General features: G+C 37.3%; 1 protein-coding gene across 2 annotated transcripts; it reads left to right on the forward strand.

Moving 5' to 3' along the window:
- Positions 1 to 633: 633 nt before the first annotated feature.
- On the forward strand, positions 634 to 11599 carry LOC117995926 (cell adhesion molecule DSCAML1-like). 2 transcript variants are annotated; one of them, XM_069508531.1, is made up of 13 exons: positions 634 to 680; positions 1372 to 1525; positions 2485 to 2657; positions 3279 to 3392; positions 3982 to 4182; positions 4479 to 4633; positions 4919 to 5063; positions 5549 to 5704; positions 5952 to 6161; positions 6552 to 6767; positions 7490 to 7657; positions 9232 to 9323; positions 10285 to 11599. In XM_069508531.1, the coding sequence occupies exons 1-13, from the start codon at positions 644 to 646 to the stop codon at positions 10390 to 10392; spliced, it is 1929 nt and encodes a 642-aa protein (XP_069364632.1). In that variant the 5' UTR covers positions 634 to 643; the 3' UTR covers positions 10393 to 11599. The 2 variants fall into 2 exon arrangements, with proteins under 2 accessions (XP_069364632.1, XP_069364633.1); XM_069508532.1 differs by having other exon boundaries at positions 7493 to 7657.

An 11599-nucleotide genomic window follows, 5' to 3' on the forward strand; every position in this document is an offset into this window, starting at 1 on the left:
TTTACAGTTACTTTACCTACGTCATTTGTGGTTGCGAATTCGATTTTTTGGAATTCTACTTCGAATTTTACAATTTAATAGAGCCTTTTTGAATTCTCAATGCGAGAATAGTTTAATAATGGGGCCGATTCTCTAGTACACAATCTCTAAACTAAACTAAATTAACAGGTCTAAATCTAGTGCTTTCCTTTTCCGCAAGCAACATTATGAAAGGGATAGCAATAGATTTAGACGTGATATTTTAGTTTAGTTTAGAGATTGTGTACAAAGGAATTAGCCACATTGTATGATGAAAATTGGTCTAGTGCGAGTCGGAGTCGCACACGTAGGGTTCCGTATCATCGTACAAGAAATAACACTTTAATTTTTTATCGTTGCATTTTTGAAATTCTTAGTATCTATTTGCTATTCTTATAGACGCAATGTATAGATATACATTCTGTAAAATTTTCAACTCTCTACTTATCACGATATGCAGCTCGCTGACAGACAGACGGACAGAATGACGAATGGATGGATGGAATGAGCGGAGCCCTTTGTATACGGAACCCTAAAAAAGTTGGTATAATATTATTGAATCCGCTTTAAACATGTTTCGATTGTTTCAGCCCTAAATATGATGTTCTACGGCATCTTCTTCAGTATGTACCTATCCGGATACGTGGTTAGCCTAGATCCAGGTACATACTTCGTTTATTTTCCTACATCGTAGGACTATCATAAACTTTGAGTCTTTAAAATTAAAACTATTTTTATTGCCATTGGCATCGATTCTGATGTCTTTCCTTAAACTAAATTAAGAGTAGGATATCTGCATCCTTTTCTTTATAATTTTTACTAATAAACGACGGAAATATATTACAAACTAGATGACGCCCGCGACTTCATCCGCGTGGATTTAGGTTTTACAGAATCTCGTGGGAGCTCTCTGATTTTCCGGGATATAAAGTAGCCTATGTCCTTCCCCGGGATGCAAGCTATCTCTGTACCAAATTTCGTCAAAATCGCTTGAACGGATGGGCCGTGAAAGGCTAGCAGACAGGCAGACAGACAGACACACCTTCGCATGTATAATATTAGTATGGAAGTGAGTGGATTTTTAAATTCATAGATTTAAACACTTCAAATTTTAGCCCACTGACGATCTACCGAGAAAGGCCAGAAAGAAACTCGGCGGTTGCTCTTTTCAAACATTCAATTACTTTATTGCAGTCATATTATTGCAGTGTTAAATATTCATACTTAGCCGTCAGAATAATAATATGCGCCGTACATCGTTTGATGGCGTTTCCGCGACATATGAATTATTATGCGCCAATGGAAAATAGATTGTAGAGTTCACAATGAAATCGTTTCAATCTTGTTTCGTAGAGGTTGTGGTCCTCCGTGCAGTTCGAGGAAGGGACGCCCGACTGCCATGTGGCCAGGGAAAAGTGTTCTTGGATGGGCCGGACTCGTATGTTTTGTGGTTGAAAAACGACAGAGATTTTCTCTACAGATTTCCCAACGAAGAAGTTGAGAGGAGGTTGGTAAAATTGCTTAATATAAAATTAATTAATAATAATATTATATTATATTTAAGTTTTTGAAGTGAAAAGGTCACATCACCGACATCCTAATTTTATTAGCTTTTAAAAAAAAATTCTTTAACCTATTAAGGTTTAATTTTTAATGGAAGTGTCATGCTTTCGGACTCCGACTACCGAAAGGATATATTTTCTAGCTTTAAATTTTCTCTTCTGTCGGCAGTCCCCTACTGACTGCCAACTTTTTTTCATTTCCATTACAGAATTGATAAGGGCTAAATTTAGATCAAAATGATGACAACAATGACGTAAACTGTTTACGTCAATGTTGTCATCATCATTATCATCATCTCAACTTCTGACCCAGTAGGTCCCTACTGAGTAGGGGTCATCTCTCAGAATGAGAAGGGTTTAGAATATAAATACTTAGTTCACTACGCCGGCCAAGCAAGTGTCAGACTTGAAAACATAATGAGAAACTCTCAGGCATGCAGGTTTCCTCACGTGAAAGAATGGTACTTAAGTACTATAATTGTTTGAAACGCACATATCTCTGAAAAGTTAGAAATGTGTGCCCGGGATTGAACCCCCGATCTATCATATAGGAGGCTGAAGTTTTAGCCACTAGGCTGTCAACACTTCAACTTTAGGTGTAGGCAGCTTAGGTACAGTCTTAAGACTACTCTACTCTCTACATTTTGCAGCATATTATGCTGCAAAATGTAGAGAGTTAACTATTTATAATTTTTAATTGATGATCGCGACTAGGTACGTCTGCTTGAATTTAGATATTTTTAAAATCTATTACAAGTCAAATTATCTAGATTAAGATCGTTATATCTCACCTTCAAAAGGAATCAAAACGACAGCCGGTAGGTAGGTTTTTAACCTTTTTAACCTTTTGCATTTACAATATACCAGGTCATATTAAAAAAAACTTTATTTTGTTTTGCCCTAGAGCTGTGAACCGCGATCGAATATTTGGTACGTCGTGTGACGCAGGAGCATGTTACGACGATACCTCTCTCCTTCTGAAGCGCGTGAGTGAGCAGGATAGCGGCATTTATAGATGTAGAGTCCATTATCAAGCCTCCCCCTCGCTGGACTACGTTATTGATGTGAGGTTGGTGGGTAAGTAATAATCTCATCAAAACATAAAATGTAAAAAATACAAGTAGTATGCTAAACCTCTCATTACAACCTTTCCATCGTAAAAATTTGTATCCCATGTAGTGCCAGCCCACAACTTTAATTTGCTTATCATTGTATCGCCAATTCAAAAATTTAGTTATAAATTAAATTAATCCATTACTATAATATTATAAATGCGAAAGTTTGTCTGTCCGTCTGTCTTTCTGTCTGCTAGCTTTTCACGGCTCAACCGTTCAACCGATTTTGACGAAATTTGGTACAGAGATAGCTTGCATCCCGGGGAAGAACATAGGCTACTTTTTATCCCGGAAATTTGAAGAGTTCTCACAGGATTTTTAAAAACCTAAATCCACGCGGATGAAGTCGCGGGCATCATCTAATTTTTTAATAATTCGCAGCCAATATTTTTGGGAACCTATTATTATTAATTCATCTTTGTTTATATAAAGCGATGGATCGTTTCTACCTTTTGTTTTGCTTAGCTCCCAGCACTGCCATGCCCCTTGATAGGAATTTTACCCAGCTTAGGTTTGTAAAAAAATGCTGTTTTTTATTTACTGCTTTATATAAATTCAAATTAATACATTTTAATGATTGCAGATTCTCCAGGCATACCCAGAATTTTCAACGATGCCGGCAAAGAAATCAAAAGAGGCTATATTGGGCCACTCAGCCTCGGTTCAGATCTCACTCTGGTCTGTGAAGTAGATGATGGTACGTAGGGCTACCCACAATGCGTGGCCTACATAGGTTACCTAGGTTAATCTACTAGCAAAATTAAAGTAAAACCACTAAGTGCACAGTTTATTAACTTTAATATCAAGGTTCCGAAATAATGTTCGGATTTGATTGCATTGTGCAAAAACACCCTTATTTAGTCGACGCTATCAAATCGGCGCATCTTTCAGTTACCCGCAAGATGGTGAAATGTATTGTTACATGTTGTACTTAATTATTTTATGATATGAAAAGAGCAACTGCTGATTTTCTGTGTGGCTCTTCTCAGTGGAATATACATTGTGAACCAAGATAGAGTCACAGCTGATGTTCTCAGTAGAACATGCATTGTGAATCAATGCCATATATCCGCCCCCGGGATGTAAGCTAACTCAGTGCCAAATTTCATCAAAATCGGTGTATCTGTTGGGCCGTGAAAAGCTACCAGATTGACAGACAGGACAGACACACTTTTCTATTTATAAAACAAAAATTCCGCCGAATTGAGAACCTCCTCCTTTTTTCAAGTCGGTTAAAAACTAAGCATGGATGGATAATAGAAAAAAAAAACAAATGTGACTTTCAGATCAGCCCGATACGTTGGTATACTGGCGTCGTAACGGTGTCGTGATAGAGCGTGCGCACACCGTTCGCGCAGGCGTGCTGCGCGCCGACGTGCGCGTGCGCAACGCCACCCGTGACGAACTTGACGCGCACTACGAATGCCTTACCCAAAACGCTGACGTCACTGAGCCTTTGAGCGCTAGTGTCGTGGTCAAAATGTACCGTGAGTGCACTCTCTATTTTTCTTTTTGAAGAGTAAGTATATTAATATGGCACATTAAAAACAAATATGGCACTACTTACCTGAGTTAAAACTATATTCAGCCGTAATTATGAAAGATAAAACTCTCACTTTATACTTACTTTGTAATTTTGAGATCAATACTAAACGCAAAGAAAGAAAGAAAAAAAGAAAGAAAGAAAATCGTATATTTATCATAGCTGTGCCACACATTACCTACCAGTGAACAACAGTTTAACGATTAAACCTGAGTTTAACTGTTTTTTTTTATTTAACAGTTCCTCCCCTAAACGTGGAGATCCGCTTAAACAACAATGTAGACTTCGAGGCAGGCCAACCTCGCGTTGTTGACTGTGTGGTGGTGGGATGTGTACCGCCACCTGCTATCACTTGGCATTTAGGCGATACCTTGCTAAGACCGAGTGTGCATAAGGTAAGACGTATCTAGGTAAAAAACATACCTTAGAAATTTTCAATTGTATTGTTTGGTTATAGCAAACTAGCTGACGCCCGCAACTTTTTTCGCGTGGGTTTAATTTTTTTAAATTACCGTGGAAACTTTGTGACATTCCGGGATAAAAGTGTTTATATTATTCTACAGGTCTTTAACTATACAAAAAATCACGACGATGTGTTGCTCTGTTGTGATATGATTGAAGGACAAACGAACAAACCAATAAACAAACAAACAAACACATTTTATTATTTTCCTTACCAGGAGCTTCATGATGGAAACTACACTGTATCATCTTTGACCCTGGCGCCATCTTTACGCGACAGCAAGCACGACCTCGTATGCCGTGCTCACAATTCACATCTACCCTCCTCGGTGTTCGAAGACAAAGTCACCTTGAATGTCGGATGTGAGTTCATAAATCTGCTATCCCAATTTTCCATAAATACGTATTGCGTAATACTTATGGGAAGATTTTGGCACCAGGTGATTCGTGACTTCGTCCGCGTGGATTCAGGTTTTTTTAAATCCCTACGGAACTCTTCAATATTCAATTATATGGAATAAAAAGTAGCCTATATCCGTATACAGGAAGCAAGCTATCTCTATACCAAATAGATAATGCTCGCGATTTTGTCCACGTGGAATTAGGTTTCTTGTAAATTCCGTGGGACCTCTTTAATTTTCCGGGACAAAAAGTAGCTGATGTCCATCCCCGGGATGTAAGCTATCTTGTGCCAAGTTTCGTCGAATTTGATTAAACGGATAGGCTGTAAAAAGGTAGCAGACACACTTTAGTATAGAGATATGGACTAGTATGAATTACAACCACGTAATTAATAGTCACGATTTCTAAGAGCGACGAACTAAGTCTAAGCATGTTTTTTTCTATAGATCGACCGATCTGCCTCACAACTCGAGAGGAAACCATCGGGGCAATTGTCCAGGAAGCGGAGACGGTGACCTGTACAGTAGAGGCTTCTCCAGATCCATTGCAATTTAGCTGGACCTTCGCTGATTCGAGGACGCTTTACACTAGTGTTAAGGCAAGTTGGGAAAGTTGCTAGTATTCACTTCGGTTCTATTATGGTTTGATAATAAGAGGTTGTCATAAAACAGTATATAAGTCCCGCAAATCGCTAATGCGCGTGACCGCCATTTTAGTGACGTCAGCACTAGACTGAAGTTTCGAGCTGATGGTATATTTTTATTAATGAGATAAAGGCCGATGTACATTACTTTCTGCCGCGTACTGTAGTTCTGTAAGTGTGAAATTTCTATAACATATTACAGAAAGTGGCTGGTCACCACAATCGCTTCACATCAACACTCACGTGGCTCCCGCGCGACAGTGATCTGGGTTTACTTCTATGTCGAGCTACCAACAATTTTGGGGAACAAAAGCGCCCATGCTCCTTCACCATTGCACCTGGAAGTCCGCCGCACGCCCCTGAGTGCGTTGTTTTACGCTCATACCCACATTCTATTCGAGTACAGTGTCAAAAAGGTACTTACATCTATATAAGTGAAATTTAATTATTTGTTTGTACTTTTGAAATAACTACCATTTTTAGCTCCTAAGGAAACACCTGCTTTAAATTGTAAATATTGTCTGTTTGTCTACGCTAAACCGATTTGAAGGCTGAACGATTTCAACAAAAATTTTGCAGCAATGTAAGGAATCATCGAAGTAATTTTTATTCCAGGAAAACATAGTTTATAAGAGTTTTTTAAAATATCAATTCAGGTTTACAAATTCTTGTACAAAATTTCTATCTCTATGTGATTTTCAGCCTGAATAAATAAAAAACCAATACTTAAATTCACGATGTTAGTACCGATATGGTATAAAATAAAAATAATGAACATAACATTAATGAAGATGTTTTATTTTTAGGTTGGGACGGTGGAAGACCACAAACCATCCATCTGGAGCTATTGAACCCGGATGGTACACTTATACATAATATATCCAACGTGGCTGGTCACTTCCACTTGCCTGATACCGAAGACGACAGAAATTTGACAGCTACAGTTTATGCGAGCAGTTCCAGAGGAAGGAGTGAAACTAAGAATTTGCATTTACAGACGATAACACCATTAAGTGCTTCAGGTTGGTATAAATATCGGTGGAACCTATGTGTTACTTTACGTAAAAAGCGTAAGTACACTGTACAGTGTCCTTTGCAGGTAATAGGGATGGTACTTACTAGTCAAATCAGCATGTTTTATCAAACATTTAAACACTGGTTTAGTTTGGGAGCTTGTATGAAATGCATAGATGTGACGTCATAATTTCGTCTCCTTTTGGTCATACTCTTTTTAGCTAAATCGATAATTTAAAATGGTTTCCAAACTTAAAACGAACAGTGGACGTAGATTGTAATTTGTACGAATTTTATACGAAACTCTATTTAATAATTACTAAGAAATAATTTATCTTTGACATAGACATCCCATAAGGAAGGTCTGGCACGCGCTGGCTCTTAGGCCATCATTTATGATACCTACCTACCTAAAACGGCTATGTAACGCACTACGCACATGGTGACATTAATATATCTAAATATATAAAACGAAAAGGTGGCTGACTGACTGACTGACTTACTGACTGACTGATCTATTAACGCACAGCTTAAACTACTGGACGAATCGGGCTGAAATTTGGCATGCAGATAGCTATTATGACGTAGGCATCCGCTAAGAAAGGTTTTTTGAAAATCCAACAACTAAGGGGGTGAAATAGGGGTTGGAAATTTGTGTAGGCCAGGCGGACGAAGTCGCGAGCTTTAGCTAGTTTATATTATAAGAATGACATCAGAATTCTAATATCAGCAGTTGCAGAAGACGTCCCTGTTCGGTCGTGGGCGCGTTGGTTGGAGGCATCGGCTGGGCTGGTGGCCCTAGCTGCTGCCGTGGCGGCGGCTGCTGTTTGTATTAAGCTGGTCAAAGCAAAACGAGACAATCTGGAGCTCAATCCCGACTTAGTCCCACGCTCTGATGGTAAGAATAATTTGGAATTGGAAGGAGTGCCAGGTGATCCCACAATAACCTGGTCTGGTACAGTTATGTACGACGACAGGTTGAGACGTATTATGCAGCATCATTGTCTCTATCAGTACCCTTATTATAAATGCGAAAGTGTGTTTGTTTGTTGGTTTATTGGTTTGTCCTTCAATCACGTCGCAATGGTGCAACGGATTGATAAAGACCTGGAGAGTAACATAGGCTACTTTTTAACCCGGAAAATTAAAGAATTCACACGGGATTTTAAAAAAACCTAATTCCACGCAGACGAAGTCGCGGGCATCATCTAATTGTAAATAAATTAACACTCATAAACGTGTTATCTAAATATATAAAAGGAAAGGGTGACTGACTGACTGATTGACTGACTGACTGACTGACTGACTGATCTATGAACGCACAGCTCAAACCACTGGACAGATCGGACTGAAATTTGGCATGCAGATAGCTATTATGACGTAGGCATCCGCTAAGAAAGGATTTTTGAAAATTCAACCCCTAAGGGGGTGAAATAGGGGTTTGAAATTTGTGTAGTCCACGCGGACGAAGTCGCGAGCATAAGCTAGTTACTAATAAAAATAGAGACATGATAAAACAGAAAAGCACAGGGACAAGCTCATTAAAGATCTTGTTCTGCTCCACGATAACGCGCCCGTTCATATTGGCGGTATTTAAAGGCCGGAGTACATGAGTGTGGCTTATAAATGTTGATTAACACCCGTACTATGAGTCCAACTATATTTACATGAAAAATTCTTGACAGAAAAACCCGAAACCACGCGAGGGGTCCGTACTACAGTCGTATTTTTAGACATTTTGCACGATAAATCAAAAACTTTCGGGCATAAAAATAAGTAAAAATCTGTTTTAGAATGTACAGATAAAGCCCTTTCGTATGTTACCCTATCTGGTATATTAATCTTACTTTGAAAGTTGAAAATACTAATTATTTGTACATGAACACATTTTAATTTTTTTGTGATGCAATCACAAATTCACGGTTTTAGGATTTTTCCCCTTACCTGTGCTATAATACCTATACTTACCTGCCAAATTTCATGATTCTAGGTCAACGAGAAGTACTCTATAGGTTTCTTGACAGACACGACAGACAGACAACGAAGTGATCCTATAAGAGTTCTGTTTTTCCTTTAGAGGTACGGAACCCTAAAAGTTAAGATTCATACTATTAGTAAGATTACATTATTATTTTTTCGAACTTTAATGCATTTGGCAGAAATCTGCTATATCTTTAAATTAGCCCGTGGTCCAAGCTAGCAAATATACGAACGTTAAGGGTACTTACATGCAACGACTACTCTATCCCACACAATTTGGTTCTCAGGAAATAAGTCAGATCTGGCGTTATGGAGATCTTGGTCTATAATGTTCTTTTATTACCGTCTCCGAAAATTCGGACATCATAGAAAAGAAAGCAAGCCATGTCAGCTATAAAAGGTCTCCGATCATCATGTCAGAGGACAGAAAAGCGGATACACATTTAAAAAAATGTAGGTCTGTATTCCTACTTATTATTTATTTGTTGTAAGGTTCGTTCCATCGAGAGCCTGACTTTGCCAGGGAAGAGCGTGTGCTGGGAACTACTAACATAACAGTCAACCAGCTGGCTTCATGTCAAAATGTAAGTATGTACAATAATAATGAATTTAACAACAAAAAAATTTATTTATTAATTTAATTAATTTCTATTTAGATCAGGACTTTATCAGAAGTTAAGTAAAATAGGTGATTATGTGTAACAAAGCAGGTTGAAGTGACACTTCTTTACACGTGTTAGAAACAGAAAATATAAAACATATGTACATATTATGGTTGATGTTAGAAAATTATTACCTGCTAAATGAAACACATTATGAAAATAAACCCCTCGAATGATAGAAACAGAAGAACTTTTTATTCAAATGAACATTTAAAAGTGGTATTGAATCGTCAAAATCGTCGCCGTTCCTACCGAGAAGAACCAGCATGAATCTCAGTGGTTGCTCTTTTCTAATATTCAATCCAGTAATGGCAGATCTGCACATTGCTGGAGTGAGCTGCAAGTTTAATGCACGCTTTTTTATCATTTACATAATACTCTTCGATTTTGCGATTTTTTATTAATCTAATAGGGTCTTGAATTGTAGTAATAAAATGAAAAGATTTTTTGTACAGCGAAAGTTTATGGGGCTACAATTCTTTATTATAGAGAATAATTTAAAAAAAATGGTTTTTATTTGTTTTTAACATGAATAATGACGTCATAATTCGTAAACAACAAATTTTTTTCAACTTTTTAACATAAAAATAGAGTACCTAATTTCTGCGGGAAATTATGTTTATGTTAAAAAGTAGAAAAATATTAGTCGTTTACGCCATGTGACGTCATTTACACCCATTACATACATATTCCGTACAGAATAATTGTAAAAAGGAATAAAAATCACGATATTTTTTTGATTATTCTCTTTAATATCTAATGAATTCTACCCTCATAAATAACCACTACACAAAAAATCACGTCATTTTATTACTACAGTCCAAGACCCTATTGGATAAGTTAACAGATTTATTTATTTTTGATTTGTGTTTAACCATTTCAGCAGTATACAGCATCGCCTGTGCCAGGGTGCCGCGTACTCGTCGGATGCGGTGCCCATTCTCCACCTCAGGACTCTTGTCCCACCAGTCAGCACTCCTATTATGTTTAAAAATAGGGTCTTGGACAGTAATAATAAAATGATGTGATTTTTTGTACAGTGGTAATTTATGGGGCTAGAATTAAAAAATTGTGACATCATTACAAACCTTCCGTACAGCGTAACGTTCATATCTAAATATATAAAAGGAAAAGGTGACTGACTGACTGACTGATCTATCAACGCACAGCTCAAACTACTCGACGGATCGGGCTGAAATTTGGCATGCAGATAGCTATTATAACGTAGGCATCCGCTAAGAAAGGATTTTTGTCAATTCAACCCCTAAGGGAGTGAAATAGGGGTTTGAATTTGTGTATTCCACGCGGACGAAGTCGCGACAATAAGCTAGTTAAAAATAAATACAAATCATGATTTTTTTTTAAATTATTCTCTTTAATAATGAAATCTAGCCCCATAAACTACCGCTATACAAAAAATCACATCATTTAGTACTACAGACTAAGATCCTATAGTTTAATGTAAAGGTTCCCAAACTTTTTTCTTACTTCAATATATGAATTTTTAAGTGACTACTAAATGTAACCGACGTCCTGTCAAGATTTTATCGTATTACAAATAATTCCAAGATTTGAATGATCCGAATGAAGAATTCGAATTGAATGATTTTCATATCCCACGCTTAGACTAGGTATACTGCTAAGATCTAGTATTTTGTGGGCGCCGAACCAGAGTGATCTGTGGCCGAACGAATTTGTTCAATGTACGTACTTGACAGACGTTAATTTTGCTGTAAAATAAAGTTAAATGTACCTACCTATATATTTAATTCAAAGAGTAAAAACTTATAGTAGTACCATGGTAGGTATTCTCTTTATTAATTGCCATGTGATTCATCTAGTCAAACTAGTCGGATTTCTATAATTTATTAATAAATCTATATAAATAAAAATCAATGTTTGTATGTTTGTGCTCTATGCGTTGCTAAACCATTGGTCAGATTCTGATGAAACTTTGGCAGGGTATTATGAAAACGCCCGTGAAGGTTTCTGGACAAAAAAAATGTTTTTTTTTAAATTCTGATGCTGCAGGGTTCATGCCCGCCTAAGTTATGCAGATTCTTGAACTATTCATAGTAAATTAATATTGTAGGTAACGACTTCATAATTAGACTCCAAGTTCCAACTCTTCAACCTTGATGATTCAGGGTACATCAATTGTAAACTAAGGGGTTCTGTAACTGCTGCTGGTGAAATAA

Source organism: Maniola hyperantus, chromosome Z (assembly GCF_902806685.2).
Source record: "Maniola hyperantus chromosome Z, iAphHyp1.2, whole genome shotgun sequence".
NCBI lineage: Eukaryota > Metazoa > Arthropoda > Insecta > Lepidoptera > Nymphalidae > Maniola > Maniola hyperantus.